The following is a 20,621-nucleotide window of genomic DNA, read 5'->3' on the forward strand; positions in this document are numbered from 1 at the left end:
TCTGTGATTCTGTGATTCTGTGATTTAATTATTAGACAGAAAGCAGAAAAGATGATTCCTTTCTTGGTGGGAAGGTGTGAGGGATGGCAAGAGCTTTGTGTATCTTTCCCTTTGAGAAAATTTTAATGAGCATGTGTAAAGCAGATTAAGAATGGAGCTTTACTCTTTGCTTTGAAAGTCACTGGCTTTGGCTGTGCAAGTCAAATGTCTGGGGGGCAGGATAAACCTCAGTAGTTAGCAGTTTAATGGGAGCTGAAACAACTTGTTGCCAGTGCGTTAAACTAGCAAATAAAAATCCTTGCTGCTGTACAACCACAGCTTTTTTATGTTTATTTTGAGGGAAAGCATAGATCTAGTCAACTTCCTTGTAACAGTTCACCGTGAATTAGTATAGCAATTGACTGAGCTTTCTAATTTTGAACACAAGGTGAGTATGCTTTTCTGCCCGAATACCGCTCTGTCAGTCTGATTTTTTACACAATTTTCCGTATGGTTTTCTAACAACCAGCTTAGACATCAGGAAACCATGAGGTGGCCTAACTCTCTGCCAAGGACTTTGAGTTTACAGAGCACCATATTTAATCCCTTTCCATAACTAGCTTGATAAGTTTAACCCTCTCCTGAGCATACAGATATTCTCAGTCACTCAAGTGGTTTTTTTTATTAAAGATCCAGAAAGATTACATATTCTTTTAGCTATGCACACTCTAAAATGTATTATACACTGTACTTGCTCTGGAAAAAGGCTTATTTATCCAGACTGTACATGAAACCTGTACTCAGTCAGACCCAAAGGCCCAGATACCCGAGTAGCTGTCTTTCATAGTGGCCAAAAGAAGACACCCAGCTAGAGTAGAAGACTATAGCAAATATATACTGACTCATTCCCCACACAGGCTCCCAGCCTTTAACAGTTTGGAGTTCAGAAACTCATTGAACCAGAGGGAATGAGTTGTATTATACACAAGTAAAGACAGATCTTTACTGAAAAGAAATACTGGTAAAGAATAGCCATAGCACATGTTTAAGTTTGGGAATTTTGTATCTGTAGGTTAAGAAAAATACAGGTAGATGTGTTTCCTCCCTTTAAAGAATTAGTCATTGGACTCATCCACCAGACTGAATATTCTCTGATGCCTGGATTTTCACAGTTTTGAAAATACTTGGGCAGCAAACTTCAAAATTGCAATCCTGAAAATCTTTGCTTTGCTGGCAAGTTCTACAGGCACTTAATTGCCATTGGCACTTCAGGTTATTATCATCTGAAAGTTCAGCTGTTTCGGTCTGCAGAAAATAATTCAGAATTCCTCGAGCCAGAAACAGAGAGCATGCTGATCAGCAGCAACCCTCTTGGTACTTTTCTGTTCTGTGTTTGGACACTCCATGCTGCTTGCATACAGGAGAATTTATTAGACCTATATGGAAGAGGAGAGAGATCACACAAGACAAGGCATAAGTCTCAAGCATAGTACAGAATTTCCCTGAATATCGACAGGCCTGGATTCCCATTCTAGCTTGAAGAGCCTTCCACGTATCTTCCATAAAACTATCCCTGGAGCAAAAAATGGGATTCATAATTCCCTCTTGGCAATTGAGCAATACAACTGCAAACCTGGGGAACTGTTCTCCTGCTCTCTGTGGTCCAGGCAATGCTTTCTGTGCACATGAGTGTTTTGCAATAGTAAGAATATAGAGAGTTTGTACTGCGGAAGACCTTCTGGCCCTCATCAGAATTATGGGATCTGCATTCTCTGAGAAAGGTGCCTGATTTTGTCCCTTTGTCTTGTGTCCCTGGCAAGCAAAAGAGGGGTGCAGTGATGCATTTATTAGACTCAATTATGTATTGCACAGAATCTATACATATCTGATTGCATCTATCCAATAACTTGGATTATTAATTAATAAGTGAAACTGGACCTCAGAAATTCAGTTTCCTGTGTGATCACAGGTTTGCTCTATGATCTTGGACAAGCCCAGACTAGTCTGACTTTTCAAGGGCATGTATTCAAGCATATTCAGCATGCAGATAATACATTAGTCTCTGATTATCCTCACATTTCAGCAAGTTGAGTGGAAACCAGTAGAAGAGTGGCATCTAATCCATGCAAAGACATTGCAGAGACTTTTAGAACATTACTGTGGATTTTATCTGCATTTTAGGATCCTAAACATCTTTAAAAATTTATGTGGTTAAAAAGACACTATGACGACAATTCTGCACTGATTATACATGGAGACAAGTCTAGAAGCCCTTTGGTAGCTCTCCTGATGTTTTGCTTTCATAATGATTGAATGAGGCACCAGTTGTAGACTGGCTGAATGCATTTCAGCTATCCATCTGTACAGGATGGCAACTACCACCTAACTACCCAGGTAAAGACAGAGACATTAAAGTTTGAGATGCATAGATAGTGGAAAAACTGCATACCACAAGAGCAGGGAAAGCCAGAAGGTGGGAGTCAGCCAGCGAGGTGTACCTGTGTATCTTGCAGATCTCACTCTTGGATTTGGAGCAGAATTACTGACAATGTGACAAGGAAATTCCTCATAAAAAGGACGCTAAGACAACCTCCAAAACTGCAAAAGTTAGGTCTTGCTCACGTGGAGACTCGGCAGGAAGTTAAGGCAACTTGTCTAGAGGTTTGGGCTCATCACATATGCATTCATCTCCTATGTTCAGCAGAGAAGTGAGCTTATCATCAAGCAGTTTAATATTCCTCTGCTGATTCCATTAATAGCAATAATTCATTGCCAAAGGAGAATTAAACCAAGTGATCTACTGCTATTTCACACTAGAAAATGAGCCTACATTTGGATTTTAAAGTTCTTTGAAGTGTGAGTGCTTGGATCACACTACTGGCTGATTTGTCTCCCTGTGTAAAGAAGTGTTTGCAAATATTTCCTCTTTTCCAAAGAGTAATTACATCTGAAAGGACCAAAAGTTCCTGGGTTTTTAGCACAGTCTGAAGGTTTCTTGCTTTAAGCTCTGTACTAGAAATTATTGTAGCCCTCAGTTTTACTCTCCATTTTCATTTGCTTTTGTCAGACAGCTCATTTAAGAAGTTATTTTCTGGTACACAAACTTCAAAATGAAATTGTTTCAATTTGTGTGATGATAGAATAATTGGTTTATGTTCTTTTTTAGAACATTGCATCAATCAATTAGAAATAATCCATGAATGTAAACAAGATTTGCAATTTTAGTCTTGGAACATCAATGGGATTAAAACCTTTATTTATTTTGTGTAATTTATTAATGGATTCCCTCGATATTAATTTGCTTTTTCATTTATCAATTCTAGTGATATTTGGAATTTATCTAATGAAAAATAATAAAAGGTTAAAAAATAATTAGAAATTACTCAAGACATCATTTTCCTGTGTTTTGTTGCTCATATTCATAAGGAATGAAAGAAAAATTCCATCTTCCAAGGTGTTTTTACTAATTTCATTATATGAAAACACTTGAAGAAAATTGTATGAAATTTTCATATCTCTGCTGATAAAGAATAGACCAAATCCCTCAACACTGTGCACTCATCTAACTGTTTGTCATGTGCAATAAATTAATACCATGTGCTTGTAATGAAGGGGGGAAAATAAGATGTATGAGTATTGTGCTGATTATGGCTATATTATTTTTTGTTTGAGCCGAACAGATTTAAACTGAGATAGTTTGCAAATATCTTTTCATTTATGCTAAATGTTAACGTGTTTGCCTCTCCTTTGTTTTCAGCAAGAACACCAGGACATCAGATACACTTAATAAGCAGCAGCAAACACTGAGGATGCACATAGACATTCCCAGAGCACAGCTTCTGATTGAGGAGAGGGACACAATGGAGACTATTGGTAAAACTCTTGTTGGACTTGTTTTAACTGGTTAATGTAATGGGCACTTCAGGTGTATTTCCTTCATCCCATACCTTTCCCCCTCACTGCACACATCAAGAAAAAAGAGTTACAAAGTAATTCACCACATTTGAAAATTGAATTGATTTTTTTTACCTCCCTTTTGAATAATTTTCCACTTTCAATAATATCAGTACAATATTTAAAATAATGCAGGACTTCAGGAAAATTAAGCTGGTGGAAAGAGCTGCTGGAAGAAAATGTAAATGAAGACTGGAAGTTTTCCGATTTTCATTTTGATTTCTATTTTGGCTTTAACTAGACAGTTGGATCATTGACATTACTTATAAGGAAAATGAAATTTTGAAACTACTACATCAGTATTTAAAGATTTGCAACAGCCAACTTCTAAAACCTATACGTTGCATATTGCATCCACCTGTTCATATCAAATGATATTTCAACATTTTGATCAGTTTTCAGCTTTTGTGTATCTATGCAGAATTTAAATCTGAACTCTTTCACACAAACAGAAAACAAGATTTCTCATGTGGTTGGCACATAGCTGAAGTGTCATGAAAAACAGAATTGTTTAGTGTTGGGTTATTTTCCAAATAATTTAAACACAAGAGGTCTGAAATCTCAACAGAATAAAAATGCAACCTGATTTCCTGACTGTATGGGTACACACCATGGCAAAACCCTCCAGAATGACTGATCTTGTTAGACTTCTAACTTTCTTGGATCAAAATCTGTGTAGAAGAAAACTGTGATGGCTGAGAATGTAACAGCATCCCAGGGACGACGTGGCCAGAGAAGAAGACAGGCATCTCCGGTCCATGTCCAGCACTTGGGAGGGACGAGCTACTTTAGCCCCATACCCTTTCACACTTGCTGTCAGTCTGGAATGGTGGGGTGGCCTCAGAGGACATTTCACAGTTTGCACTGCAGATTTGAAAACAAGACCTACACTTCATCTGAAATACAGACTTGTTAAAATCCTGATTTGGGCTTCCCCAAGTTTGCCTCTCTGATGCAGTCTTTTATGGCAACCTTCATCCTAAACACCATTTTTACTTTTGAGTTACAGTTGTTGAGCAATAGGGGATTACAGTGGAAATACCATTAGTGCCTTAACCACAGCAATGCGATCAGTGCCTTTGTAATAACCATCTCTCCACATAGCAGTCAGAATAAGAAGGCACTTTGGCAGTCTTTGACATAGTTTACTGCCAAGAGGCTTTATTTCCAACTTGAATAAGAGCTCATCTTTTGCCAGAGACAGAGTAATTTGATTTCATAACGCACATTCTATTTATGGCCTTCTCTGGGTAAAAAAAATGCTAGTTATGTTATTGTGTAGAACTGTTCACCTTAATGGTGTCTTGTCAAGTTAGGAAAAAAAAAAAAAAAAAAACAGGAATGCTTAGACAAAGTGGATCAACCTCTGCTGACTAGTAAATGGACATAAACCCCACTGCTGCCAGTCCCCTTAGAAAAGGAATACAAAGCTATGTAGAACATCATAGCAGGAACTTCTTGTGACTTTTATTACTGTTATGAATGGACAAAAAGATTGTAAAGAATGCAAAAGAAAATCTAATAGCATGCAGATAATTGTTCTGCAAGCACAGAGTCAGTGGAAGATTTATCACTGTTAAGCCTTCCATGATTGAGTAGACCAGATTCCTCTTTGGAGAAAAGAGCTACAGTACAGAGATCACAACTAAAAAAAAAAAAAAAAAAAATATGTAAGTGCTGTGTAGCACTGGCTTTCTGCAGGGATCAAGGCCTGTGTGGCAATTTGGTGAATATATCCTACTCCATAGGGAAGCAATAGGCAGCAGAACCTTATAGAAGTAAAGGTCAGTGCTCACCTTTTTCTTCCAGTCCTTCCCAAAGTTAGGCTTCACCTTGCACCTTTCTTTGCAGCTGCAGGAAAGCCCATTGTCAGCTAGACTGACAATGTAGAGAGAAATTTACACATCTCTCACAAAGCTCCCCAAGTTTCTGTTTCAAGCCTACAGGAGTGAGGCTCATTGCAGAGAGAGCTGGTAGGACTTAGCCCTTAGTTTCCAGAACAGCAAAACACTGGACTTAAGGATGCCTACCTGGCCTGCAAGTATATTTCCATTGTCTTCACTACAGTACTCAAGCGCTTAAAAATAAGCAGCTCCTTAAGAACAGTCTTGGGTCATGGCCATCCCTTCTGCAATATTATGTCTCTGGAGAAAAAGCTGACTGGTAGAGGGTTAGCTTGCGACATTACCTAACAATCCTTTTGGGAAGACATGGGTGATTTCACTGAGGACATTAGTAATTATGTTAATAAAAATGAATAAATTGAATATGTTGAAAAGCTCAGCTGAGCTCTGAAAATGAAGAGGAAAAGGGCAGAGTTCAACAGATGGGAAACAAGAAATTACGGCAAAAAATAATTATTCACAATTTAGCTTTTTGGAAAGATGCTTAATAGTCTGTTTCAGTTGCACATCTCTAAGGTGAAATCACAAAGACAGACATGAAAATTACACTTATTCTTTAGTCTTCTATGAACTTTGAGTTTAAACCCAGAGGCTCCCAAGCTGTGGTACACACTTCAAAGCCATCTTCAGTCCTGCAGAGAGAAGAGAGCTGCCACTGTCAGTCGTGGCGCCCAGCTGACAATAAGGCTGGGGATTTGCTGTAAAGCTCTTATGAAGGTAAACCCAAAATTTGTTACTCAGTATCTTATGTGTTTTTTGCTTACAGATGACAGATCAACAGTTCTGCTCACTGATGCTGACTTTGGAGAGACATCTAAGCAGAAGTCACTGACTGTCACCCACACAGTACATTACCAGTCCGTGTCACAAGCTACAGGACCACTGGTGGATGTTTCTGATGCCCGGCCAGGCACAAGTAAGCATACAAGAGAATATGTTATCTGGAGAGGAGAAAGCTATAAGAAAATTAATGCTGTGTTCCTGCATTTGTATTCTCATGGGGTTTTTTCTTCAGTCTGAAAGTTGAGAGAACTCTATTTAGGTCAGCAGAGAACATTTCTTATACAATTGCATTTAGTGATTCAATATGCTAAAAAATGCATATGCATCTGAAATGTAGGTGTAATTTGAAATAATTCACACCTGGCTTTCATTAAACCAAATTCATGCTAGATTTTAATTTCTAGAATTTATTGAGTAAATTACCTTAATGGCTTTTAGTGTCTAATATATATTTTTTTCAGTGATCAATCTTTATTGTATTTCAAAATAGGTCTTCCCTCCTTACCTCTTCATGAAGCAAGAAATAAATTTCTCATTATTGCTTTTCTGAAAAAGATTGTATTTCCAGTTTTAGTTATTATGGTAAATTACATTTCCCAGATATATTCATGTTGGGTTATTCTTATAGTGATTAAATAATAAATTAATATACTGCTGCAATCCATTCTTAATTTCTCTCGTGAATGTGTTCCATATCTATGTAAAAGAAAATCACTAGATCAAAGGAATACTCATGAGTTAAGGAATATTACTGAAGTATAGTGCACAAGCAGTGTGCAATTTCTAAAATCTCTTGCATTATTTCTATCCCCTGACCATTTCAGAATTTGTTTACTGGGTGAGTTCAGTGAATATAAATATTGAAAGCCTATCTGTGCATCATCACTGAAAAATCTTTGTTTCATCTTCATTTCCACCCCAGATTTTATAAATGATAGCTGTTCTAGTACTGACTCTGCTGCTTTTCTATCTCTGACAGTTTTAAGCTAAAGCTAGTTATTTCTGGAGGACTAAATTGGCACCATCATCTGGATTTTCTTTTTCCTCTATGGAGAGTCATGGCATTTGAATGAGAAGAGTCAAGTCAAGATATGACATTTGTTTTCTTTCTGGTACCACTCTTTTCTCTCTCCTTTAGTTCATGTATATGCTGGCTAACCTGCTCACTAAGAGCAAAAAAAAATCATATCATTTTTTTCACACTAGCAGATCAAGATCATCTGAGTAAACCGTGGACTCTCCATTTCTTTCCAACCCTGCTTTTTCTAATAAGGAGAGAAGCACTAGCCCAAAATTGCCTGTCTATACCACACCACAGTATTTTATAGCACCAGTATCTTCCGTTCCTAATCCCTTTTTTGTGTGTCGTTATGTGCTTCAGTCCACTGAAGTCGGGGAGAGACTTCCCTCAGATTACACTGGGGTTTAACTCATGTGTGGGAGTATGATCTGTGTCCAGCCCAGCTTTGGAAATAGAAATCCACCATCACTTCTATTATGCACTAAAGATCTGATTGCAGCAGGGCGCAGGGTTAGGTCAAAGACTTACAAGTTGTGTTCTCTGTATTTAAGACACTAATAGAACTTGCACAGAGGCTGGGCTATGAGACTTTGACTTGACCCAAGCTTTCTCTGTGAAGAGGGGTGCAGTGCCCGTCTGGGTGGCTCAGAGATTATGGATCCTCCTGTCTGAGCACACTCACACTCAGTGATTGACAAATATTCCCTTACAGACCTTTCTAAGTTCTTCCCTAGTTCTTTTGTATTTATTTATAAAAGAGGTATGCTTCGTGAACCTTTGCCTTGCTCACTTCAGCTCTCTACAGTTATGTTTCAGCGTAGGGCAGCAGAGACGGCTTAACAGCCAGGGCACCAGATGTGTGCTGTTTTCCATCACACAGGCAGCTCTGGAGCTTGATGCATCTGTGCTACAGAATTCCTTATGCAGGCACAGCACAGCTGGTGCAGTGCTACTGCTCAGCACATGCTCAGCAGGACGAGCACTGACCTCCTGCGTGCTGGCAGTGGGCTCTCCCACCTCCTTCAAGTTGCTAATTAAAGTCTTCTGAGTCACAGAATCACAGAACAGTTGATGTTGGAAGGGTCCTCTGGGCACTGGCTAGTCCAACCCTCTGCTTAAAACAAGGTCAGCTAGAGCCAGTTGCCCAGGGACATACCCAGATGACTTGTGAATATCTCCAAAGATGGAGACTCCATCATCTCTCTGGGCAACCTGTGCCAGTGTTCAGCCACCCTCACAGTAAAATGTTTTGTGATGTTCAGAGGGAAGCTCCAGTGTTTCACCTTGTGGCCATTGCCTCTGGTCCTGCCACTGGGCACCACTGAAAAGAGCCTGGCTCTGTTCTCTTTGCACCTTCCCTTCAAGTATTTATATACATTGATGAGATCCTCCTGATCCTTCTCTTCTCCAGACCAAGCAGCCCAGCACAGTGACAAGAGTTTCTCCACCAGCACTCTCCTCACCTTCAAGTCTTCCCTTGAAGCAGACATGAGGCTCACTTCTGGCTACATGACAGCCAACTTTCCGCAGCTGGTACAAGCGGTGGTTTATACTGACAGGCTGGTCACATCATTCCAAGCGTGTTTTTGGAGGTTATCCATGTAAGGCAGCTATGTGTTGCACCACCAGGGGGATCAGTTATCAATGGCACTGGATTCATATTTTTCCACTGCTGTAGAGGGAAGATGTGAAACAGGAGAAGGATCAGAGCATAGCTGGCGTTTGTAAATAAGTACCTTATTTCTTTGAAGGAGCAGAATACAAATTCGTACTGGGAATGCTTAGGTAGAAACAATGCTCAGAGTCATCTGAGTATTGTTTTTTTCTTTAAATTGCTTCTGTTAAAGTCTCTTACCTCAAAGACTGACACTTTCACCATTTGGATGTCAAAGAACATTTCAATAGATCTGAATTTTTAATTTCTAATATCCTTTCTCTCTATTGTTAGTAATACCCTTTCAGAAGCTTCAAAGAGAAATCCTTCAGTGCTGATTTTGTCACTTTCTGTTTGCCACATAATGATTTTTCTACTCCACGTGCTTTGTTAGGGAGTTCAAGCCTTGCTTTTACAGAAGAACTGTTTATTAACAAAAGTAAGGAGGTCAATTGTGGCAGATAGTTTGCTTTTACTCCCTTGGTCACCATATTATCTCTAGGATAATAAAATCTAAAACACCCTGACCTTAAACAAGTAGCAGATTATTTTTAAAGTTTAAGAAATTGTATTTATTTACTAATCTTTTTAAAACAGTTAAATCATTTGTAGCAAAACTCTGATGACACCATTACAGGTTATGTTTTATGTCTTGGCTACTTGTTAAAAAAAAAAAAAAAAAAAAACAACAAACAACAGGGAATCTGCAGTTAGTTAATATTGTAATATAGTAAAATTATTAGTAAAATATCCAGAATAGGAAATTATATCACCACATTCCTGACCACATGTATTTACAAACTGAGAGCAGGTACCTGGTGTAGGGTGTTTTTGAAGACATATCTATGGTGGTAATTTACGTTAGACTTTGCTTGAGGCTTGTGAAATCCCTGACCAGATGTACTTGCCTTGTGCTCTTTCACATCTCAAAGTGGTTTTGGTACAGGTATAGTAAAGGGATAATTAATGTGTCAATGGGAGACTGGTGGGGCTCTCAGCTCTTCAGCTGCACCCTTTTTAAAATGTATTGTTTAATTAGAAAGAGGGTATTTCAAAAAAGCATTAGGAGTTTGTTAACGAACAGTAATTTCACTGTTCATTTTTTTTCATCACAAAGAAAGTTTTGTGAGGTTTTTTTTTATCCAACATTATTTCACTGGCCTTCCCCTTCTGAAAGGGCTTGTTTCCTTACCAGTTCAAGAGCCAAGTGGCAAAGATCCTCTCTGTTATTCATCACAGATCCTACCACAAGGAGGAGTGCCAAAACCGGACCCGCAGCTCGCAACCGCTATGCTAGTCAGTGGACTCTCAACAGACCTCACCCTACCATATCAGCTCATACCCTCACCACAGACTGGAGGCTGCCCACCCCCAGGCCAGCAGGATCAGTGGACAAGGAAAGCGACAGCTACAGCGTCAGCCCCTCACAAGACACAGGTATGGGGCTCTCTGCAGGGCTGTGCTGTGAAAATGGGACAGCAGTAGCTGCAGTAACCTTCTTGGTCCTTGATGTACTTCATCTGGTGCTTAGGTGTCATTATTTTTGCTTTGCTAAGGTGTTTTTCTGTAGGCTATTTATAAGGGGTACCACAAATATATATAGTGCTAATTATAACAAATATTGTGCCCATAGTTTCTGATGCAACACATGTATACTGGAGTCCTTTGAAAGACATGGTATTAATTTTTCCTGTACCTGAAGTGCTCTACTTCCTGTATCTGAAGGAAAAAGTAGGAGAATTTTTTGCATGAAAGGGCATTAACCAGGAAGGGGCAGTATTAGCCACCAAGAGTATACCTGAGTCATAGCTGGAATGGTTTTAAGGTTTAAGCTATATTGAGGTTAGTATTTTCCTTTTCCCATTCATGTAATATGTTCATAGGGTTTATTCTAAGCTGTCCTGGTTTCAGCTGGGACAGAGTTTACTTTCTTCATAGCAGCTAGTAAAAACCTGTGTTTTGGATTTGTGCTGAGAAGAAGGCTGGTAACATGCTGACGTTTATAGTTGCTGCCAGGACAGTCAAGGACTTTTCAGTTTTTCTGCTGTTCCAGTGTCTGCAGGTGCAGGAGAAGCTGGGAGGGACCACAGTCCCAATTAGCGCTTTCAGATTTGGCCTTAGGTTTAGGATTGAGACCCAAATCGGCCAGTGGTGTATTCCATATCATGTACATCATGCCCAGTATACAGGTAAGGATCTGCCTGGAAGTTCTCACTCTCTGGGGTCATTTCCGCCTCTCTCAGGGTCATTTTGCTCTCCTGGTCAGCTCTTGGTCTCTCAGACTCTTGGTCTCCTATCTCTTTTCCAGCATTATGGTTTTGGGACTTTATCTGCTCTGGGATCATTAGCTGGGAATAGCCTGAGCCTTGTTCATCAGGTGGTGAGCAGTTGCACTGTGTATCACTCATTTGTGTTTGTATATTTGTATATATTACCATTATTATAATTATTTTCAATGTTGTTGTAGTTTAGCTATTAAATTGTTCTTATCTCAACCAGTGAGTCTCTTTTCCCTTTACCCCTTTACTTGTTTCCCCCATCCCCAGGAAGGGGGTGAGAGAGCAGCTGTGTGGAATTTGTTTGCTACTGTCTTTGTTCAAAACCACAACATAAGCAGAAAAAATGAGAGGGGAAAATCTGGAATTAAAGTCCAAATCAAAATCCATACATATCACTGAATAATGCAGAAGCTAGCTCTGATTTTCCTGAGAAACAGCATAGGTTTTATTCCTCTAGATGATAAGTGGAGAGACACTGAATATTCTGTCTACAGTCTTCATCTCTTGTTGATGTCTTCACATAATAAATGCAATTATAACTGAAAAAAAAGCTTTCTCCTCTGCCCTCCACTGAATAAGTGACAAGGCAAATTAATTAGTAAATTATTAAGCAGAATACCAATCACAAAGCAAATCTAATAAAAGTTAAATACGAAGAAAGGTAAAATACTGTTCAAAGGTATGCCTGATGGAAGTGAATCCAGGCTTACTCTGGCCTTCTCAAAAGGAATTGCCTGCCTTCTATCATGATTTTAGGGGAAAAGTGTTTGTCACGTGAAAACACTATGTGTTAGAGCTACAAAGGAGTATGAGTGACTGGCCTTTCACCATGAAAACCAGTATGTCTGGTTTTATTCTCTATATAAGAACAAGCATCTGACTTCCATTATATCAAATAATTTGTAGGTTGGAGTTCTCATCTTTTCACGATTCATTCTGTTAAACTTTCAGACCTCTGTGTTGTCTCCGTAGGGTAACAGCATTCAATAGATACCTCTAGCCAGACAACAAACTTCATCCTGATTTCTTCACGTAGAATTATGCTAAGACTTTAACAAGTAACTCTAATAGCTATTCAGAGACAGATATAAATAGCAAATGTTATCTTAGAAAGCCTTTTTGGAGACATTCCAGATTTCAGGTGCTCTTGCATGTATTGTAACACTTTGTTACTGTCGTGGTTTAAACCCAGGCAGCTGCCAAAAAACACCCTGCAGGCACTCACTCACCCTCTCTGCCTGGTTGGACAGGGAGAGAATTGGAGGAGTAAAGGTAAGGAGACTTGTGGGTTGAGATAAGAAAAATTTAATAATCGAAACAAAATTAAAAGTTATAATTATAATAATAACAATAAATGAATATACAAAGAAGTGATATATGGTACAACTGCTCACCACCTGCTGGTCAAGGTCCCGCCCATTCCTGGCTATTGATTTTGGAGCAGAGACAGTCCCAAAACTGCAATCCCAGAAGAGAGAGAAAGCCAGCCTCCCGGTTGCCTTTTATCTATATACTGAGTATGACATTGGATGATATGGAATATCTCATTGGCCACTGGATTTGTCGCTTTGGCTATGTTCCCTCTCAGCTTTTTGTGCACTGGCACACTAGCATAACTTGGGAAGCTGGAAGCGTCTTTTGCTTAATATAAGCATTTCTTGGCAACAACTAAAACATCAGTGTGTTATCAACATTATTCTCAGCACAGATCCAAAACATAACCTCATACTAGCTACTATGAAGAAAATTAACTGTATCCCAACCAAAACCAGCACAGTCACCCAATGATATTTTCCAATGCATGGGGCAAAGGGCAGAGAATTAAATTTGCTGTGTATTTTAATAGATAAACTACATGAATTTTTGTAACCAGACTTCATAACCTGTGTTTTAACATGGCTACTTTCCTACTCTGTGTCTACCCTTGAACACACAGTGATTTATGTAAGGGATAGCAAGCTTTAGATCATGCTCAGGAAAGGGTTCTTTTTGTGCCAAAATGTATCTCTATTATGCCACTTGGTTTCTGGGAAAAGAATAGTCAGTTTAATCTAAGTACTTCAGAAGTTTAAAATTTCCAAATAAATGTTATAATAGATGTAGCCAAACTACATGCTCCAGAATCAATGGAACTAATGTACACATTTGATCACTTTTCCAATATGGAGTTCAGATTTCTCAGTCTAGTTGATGCAGTTGATATTTGGCAGAATTTAGCACTTCCTATCAAAACAATTCCAGATTACAAAGCAGTAGCTTTTAAACTTAGGAGAAATGTATTGCAGCAGTTCATAGCAGTGACTAAGTTCAAATGTTCCAACTAGAGGCCATTAGACATTTTGTGATTAATATAGGTGTCATGAAGTTCACCCTGGGCTTGGATGAACTCTCATAAAATCTAAAGTAGGTGTTCAAGCAGACTCTTCCTGGAATAGTCTCCCTAGGGCATGGTATATATATTTACAGACACTGCTCTGTGGCACGGGGCACCTGAAGCCTTCCAGGAGTTTCCAGTTGATCAGAATTATGTTTTCTCTGGGGTGGAGGGGTGGGTGGGGGAAAGCCTTGTTTAAGTTCTGGCCAGCTCAAAATCTTAAGCAAGTTACAGCCTATCGTAGAAGTACTTGTCATTTTAAACAATGTATGGTCCTATTTACAGGTGGCAGGAGTGTTGTTCTTTGTGCACAATGAAAATGGATGCAAGGATCCTAGCACACAATAAAAAAGATGAAGATTTGCAATAACAACACAGTTGCCTCTGGCTGTTGTAGGAGTCACATTTTCATGAATCAGCTATTGCATTGTGCATGTTTATTGAACATCACCTACAATGTCTGAAATTGTACAGATCTTGTGATAAAACATGGCTTCTGCCTGTGGACCTTTTAACTCTGTTCCTCCAGCCACTGAAGCTGAAGTGTGATGGGTGCAACAGACCACTCATTTGTCCCCACAGAAATGAGCACTACATTTCCAGAATGCTTTTTTTTAATGTATCAGTAGACATTTACACCTTCAATAATAGTGTTTGTTTAAGAAATATTGATATTCTCAGAAATTCATCAGCAGAAAAGAACAGCTTCTAGGTCATAATAGCCTGTGTGTCAAATATGAAGCCCCCATTAGCTTCAGCAGCTAATGAAAAAAGCACCTGAATGACTTCAGGCTGGTAGCTACCAAACAATATTTTCTTAAGACCTTTGTTCTGTGTGAAATGAGTTAGTGTTTTATCTGGTGTCTGGGACAGTCAGAGACAATGCAACGTCTGAGAGACACGGCCTTTCTATTTGGTCTTTGTCCTCAGGGCTTTCTCAAAAAAAAAAAAAAAAAAAAAAGATACAAGATTGAAACAGGTACAGAAAGATTATCCTTTCTCACCTAGACACCAACTCACAGAAAGATTTCTGAGATGCATTAAAAAGATGATATAAAGGAGCTGTTCCTCATTTTTTGAAATCTGTTTTGTGAGTTTCTCACATTTTTAGGCACTTAACTTTTAGATAAATGATTTTTTGTAAAAAAAAAAAAAAAAAAAAAGTAACCTTTTTCATGTGTCAAAGGTTATTTCTACTAAACCACAAATGTAATGCTAAGCCACATAGTGTTGCTAGCTGAATAAGAGTTCACTTTAGATTACCTGTAATAACCAAGTAACTGACTAAACTAAAAATTATGCAGACATGGTGAAGCAGACTCATTTAAATCACCTTGATAATTTCAAGGGCTCCGCATTTTATTAAGGAATACTATCATGTTCATAGCTTTTATTCCAAAAAAGGGTTGCACAGATGTTTTCTTTCTCCAATTACTTATATTTCTGATGTTCAGATCGAGCAAGAAGCAGCATGGTGTCCACAGAAAGTGCCTCCTCAACATACGAAGAGCTAGCAAGAGCATATGAGCACGCAAAAATGGAAGAGCAGCTGAGACATGCCAAGTTCACCATTACAGAATGCTTCATATCAGACACATCGTCGGAGCAGCTCACGGCAGGGACTAATGACTACACAGACAGTCTGACCTCAAGCACGCCGTCAGAGTCGGGGATTTGCAGGTTTACCGCATCCCCACCCAAACCTCAGGATGGAGGGCGAGTGATGAACATGGCAGTTCCAAAGGCACACCGGCCAGGTGAGACATTAGAGGTAACATTTTGGTCCTTGGGGTGAGCATTTCACCACATGCCTAGGCTGGTTAACAGGAGAGGGTATATCACAAGGAAGAAAGAAAGTGCACAATATATCCTATTACTAGTAACAAAGATCATTGCTTTTTGTCCCAGATAATATAACATTTGAGTATATTCTCCCTTATACAGAAAAATGATGAACATGGAAATTTAGGAATAGAAAGGAAGTGTCCTCTACCACTGCAGCTGTCAGGCAATAGACTCTTCTGGGATAAATAAGACCATATGGGGGTATATATGCCCATCTCCAACTCAAACCACCCACTGATAAAACATGTCTTACAGCAATACTTTGTGCTTGAGAGCAAAGGTTTCGTATCAGAACAATTCATAAAGACAGATTGTAGAAGATGTACTATCCCTTCTGCCTTGTACCTTGTCAAAGATATAATAACTTTTTGGTGCTGTTCTTATACAGAGTTGTTATACTCTCTTTGACACCTCCTAATATCAAACTAGAATTAGCTAAAGGAGGAAGAAAATGAAGACAGTGCAATAGCTCAAGGGATATGGAGCCTTGTAACTTCAGTCAAATTTAAACCCACTCCAACTTCTTACTGATTGAAGATGCCCAAGGGACATCCACCTATTGGGCTCAGTCAAATTTCCTTCTCACAAAGAATATTGTTTCTAGTGATACCCTAGTGCGCAATAGCACAGGTAGGTTATTTGTGATACTCTGAGATCAAACGTTATAACATCTTCTCAGAAGATTTGTCACTTTGTTACATGATATGACATCATGGAGGAGTATTAAAATGGGAAAAAGGCATAATTATATTTGTGTGATTTCTGAAAACATCATTTATTTATTTATTTTGTTTTGTTTTCTTTTATTTTATTTTGCTTATTTTATTTTTTTTATTTTACTTTATTTTTATTTTTATTTAGCATATGCGCTTACCAGTGTAGCTGGGCCTATGTATATACACAGAAAGTAATCAATAGCACTCATATATGTAAAAAAGAGTAATGAATAAACTATGGTCTTTTGCTTAATATGCACCATAAATGGAGAAGCAGTTGTGAGGACAGAGGAATGGAAGACAGTGGTATCAGGGAAGTTGTTCAAAAGCAGGACCTGACACTGTAAAGAAAGCATAAAGGATTTTAGCAGAGAAAGCTAAAAGAAGAACATGGGAAGAAAAAGACCAAGCAGAAGGCAGAAAGTTATAACAAACAAGGCAGGAAATTAGTGTGTAATACAGATAGACAAGAGGGAAAATAAGTAGGAAATAAAATAGTGAGAGAAATGACTGATTTCTGTGTAGTCACTGAGTTGCACTATAAACCCAGCCGCTGTAGAAATAAAGATAGAAAGTATTTTAATTTCTAAATCAAGAAAAGTAAGATAAATATTTGTCCTTAGTCTGCTAAAGGGAATCATCTGCATTCACAGCTAAGTCAAAATTCCAGCCCTCTCCTTCCAGTCAGTCAACAAACATTTTTTATCATTTCTTTAACAAATAGCTTAATATTTTCCTTTCATGTTCCAAATACATTATTTATGCATATTCAGTATTTGGAAATATTCTAATATATTCCATACAAAGATGATTTTCTTGAGGGCATATAGCACCAAAATTTGGTCCCTGAGCTTGAGTTAAAAGCTTCCGGGGTTGGAACATCATCAGAGCCCCTCTAGTGAATTACAAACTTGCAGTCATCTTTAGCTCTGTTAGTTTAAATGCCTTGAGTTTTTACCTGCTTTTCTTGGTTAGCTTTAGCTTTCCTTTGCAGTAAGGAAATGAAATATATTTTGAAATTAATAATTAGCTTCAATACCTTGAAAAAAAAAGAGTGTTCCAGTGGAGCAATTTGAATGTTGGCCCATAAATATGGAATGATATGTTATTAAAGGTTACTTTATGAAGAGTTTTAAACAAAACATAAGGGTAGAAAGAATTTTCTGTAGTAGCAGACAGACCAATATTTGTAGTGTTCGAATCAGCGAGGAACGGCTTACTGTGCATCTTTCTTCTTTCACCCACCAATTCAGAAATTCTATGGAAGTAATTAATAATTCAAATACAATTAACCAAAGTAATTCTATATTTGGGATCATGGAGAAGGAATCAAAAAGTTAACATGTTTAGATTAAGTAGATAAGAACATCTGAGATGAAGCACTGACTGTGCTTTTTAGCACCACTTTATTCTTCCTTGAAGTCAGTCTTTTTTTTTCAAGATAACTTTTACCTGTTTTGATGGTGCTTTGCTTTTCTTCTTCTTCAGCTCAAGTAACCTGTTCTTCCTTCTCCATAATTTCTGATCTCACTTTTCAGACTGCCTGTAGTGCTACCAATTGAAACTTTTATGGTTTAGGAGTCTACTTGGTTTTCAAAATAGTCCCCAACAGTTTTAAGACAGTCTCAGAAAGACCCTAGCAAAAAATTATTTTGATAAATGGGACATTTTGAAACTAATCTACACAATGGCAAGGCTGCAACTTTGCTCAAGAAAGGTAACGATGGAGTTTACTGGTGCAGAATTTGCCAGCCATAACTGAGCTATTACAGAGTCTATTTCTTAGCTTGTTTCTGCTGTAAGGGTTTGATATGAGCAGGAAAATGTTAGACCACCTGAGGCTTGGCTTTAGAAGACGTTGTGAGTTTCTGAGGGCATCGCAACTCATGTCACTGATTGTTACCTTGTTTTTCCTGAGCATCTCATAGGATTCTCTTGTACCTGTATAGTCAAACCTGCACTGTTTTATGCAAGATGCAGCATTTGAGACCTCAGGTTGCTCCAAACTGAGATAGTTAATGATTAGGAGTAGGGAACCTGAATGTTTTTTCATTGGAGGAGGAAAAGGGGTGATCAAGATTCAATGACTTGTATTCTGGGGGCTGATATCAACCTGCTGTGACTTTCCCAACATCTATACCATTTTCATTCAGACATTGAATCAAAACATTTGATCACTCCATCAGCTTGAATTATATTTGGGTGGCTCATCAGATGTCTATGCAAGCTTAGTAATTGAACATTTCTAGCACTATAACTATGAATTAGGACTGTCTTTTCAGAACTTCTACACATTATGTACAACTCTAACCCTGTAATTAGTAATGCGTAATAGTTGATTGCCTCATATTCTAGTCCACTGTAAGTCTTCTAATAGACCTTTTCCCTTCCAGTCAGCTGGTGCTGCAGATATTACTCTCAAGTCAGCAGTCAGAACTGCTTCTGACTCTGGATTACTACACATTTTCCCTGACATTTATTTTACAGAAACAAGAATCAGTTTCATGAAGTCAACTCAGACATGGGAGCTAAAAATGCAAGGAATTTGCCATGAAATAATAAAAATAATTTTATAAAGAAAAATAGAGCAATCATACCTAACATCACAGGAAACAAAGTGATTTTGGCATACTGAGTCTGAGACATGCACTGAAACTTCAGAATGATCTGGATATTTGGCATGGTTATCCCTTTATAATTCAGACTGACAGACGTATTGTGCTGTAGTACACATCTTGGCATTTCAGCTGAAGTAATTACATCACAGAATCACTGGATGGTTGAGGTTGGAAGAGACCTCTGGAGGTCATCTGGTCTAGCCCCCCCTACTTAAGCAGGGCAACATATGGTAAGTTGTCCAGGACTGTGTCCAGTTGGGTTCTGAGTATCTCCGAGGATGGAAACTCCACAACCTCTCTGGGTGCCAGTGCTTAGTCACCCTCACAGTAAATTAATGTTTCCTGATGTTCAGACAAAGCCTCCTGTGTTTCAGTTTGTTCCCATTGCCTCTGGTCCTGTCACTGGGCACTGCTGAGAAGAGTCTGGCTCTGCCCACTTTGCACCCTCCCTTCAGGTATTTGTATATATTTATGAGAGCCCCTCTGAGCCTTTTCTCCTCCAGGCTGAACAGTCCCATCTCTCTCAGCCTTTCCTCATAGGAGAGATTCTGCAGTCCCTAAATCATCTTAGTGGCCCTTAGATGGACTCTCTCCAGTATCTCTCTTGTACTGGTGAGTCCAGAGCTGGACACATTACTCCAGGTGTAGCCTCACCAATGCTGAGGGAAGCATCACCTCCCTTGACGTGCTGGCAACACTCCTGTTGCAAGCCAGGTCACAGCTGGCCTTCTTTGTCATAACGGCACATTGCTGCTTCATGTTCAACTTGGTGTCCACCAGGAGCCCCAGGGCCTTTTCTGCAAAGCTGCTTTCAAGCTAGGTAGCCCCCAGCATGTACTGGTGCATGGGATTTTTCCTCCAAATGTGCAGGACTTTGTATTTCCCCTTGTTGATCTGCACAAGGTTCCTGTCAGCACATTTTTCCAGCCTGGCAAGGTCCCTCCTCGCCCTCCCCTGGATGGCAGCACAGTTCTCTGGTGTATCAGTCACTCCTCCTAGTTTTCCCTCATCACCCTTTACTGAGGATACACTCTGCCCCACCATGCAGATCGTTAATGAAGTTGAACTGTTCTGGACCCAGTATGGACCCCTGGAGTACACCACTAGTTGCTGGCCTCCAACTAGACTTTGTTCCACTGGTCACCATCCCCTAGACTCCTAGTTCAGCCAGTTTTCAATTGACCTCACTGTCTGCTCATTCAGCCCATAATTCACCAGCTTCTCCCTGAGGATCTTAAGAGAGACAGTGTCAAAAGCCTTACTGAAGTCAAGGCAGACAATATCCACTGACTTCCACTCATCTACCCATCACAGAAGTTTATCAGGTTGGTCAAGCATGACTTACCCTTGATGAATCCATGTTGACTTTCCTAACCGCATTTCTGCATGCTTGGACAGTGTTTCTCTGTTCCCTCCAGGTTACCTGTGCCCGCTTCCACCCTCTGTTTACTCCCTCTTTGTGTTTGAGTTTTGCCAGGAGTTCCTTGCTCATCC

General features: G+C 39.1%; 1 protein-coding gene across 1 annotated transcript; it reads left to right on the top strand.

Annotated features, from left to right (window-relative positions):
* Positions 1–3,736: 3,736 nt before the first annotated feature.
* On the top strand, positions 3,737–15,705 carry LOC104467572 (Down syndrome cell adhesion molecule-like; the record flags this gene model as incomplete). Its single annotated transcript, XM_010081398.1, has 4 exons — positions 3,737–3,852; positions 6,604–6,753; positions 10,535–10,732; positions 15,403–15,705. Coding segments are annotated over 4 exons (767 nt in total), but the record flags the coding sequence as incomplete, so codon positions are not given.
* Between the last annotated feature and the right edge of the window lie 4,916 nt (positions 15,706–20,621).

Source organism: Pterocles gutturalis, unplaced genomic scaffold (assembly GCF_000699245.1).
Source record: "Pterocles gutturalis isolate BGI_N339 unplaced genomic scaffold, ASM69924v1 scaffold23769, whole genome shotgun sequence".
Classification (NCBI taxonomy): Eukaryota; Metazoa; Chordata; class Aves; order Pterocliformes; family Pteroclidae; genus Pterocles; species Pterocles gutturalis.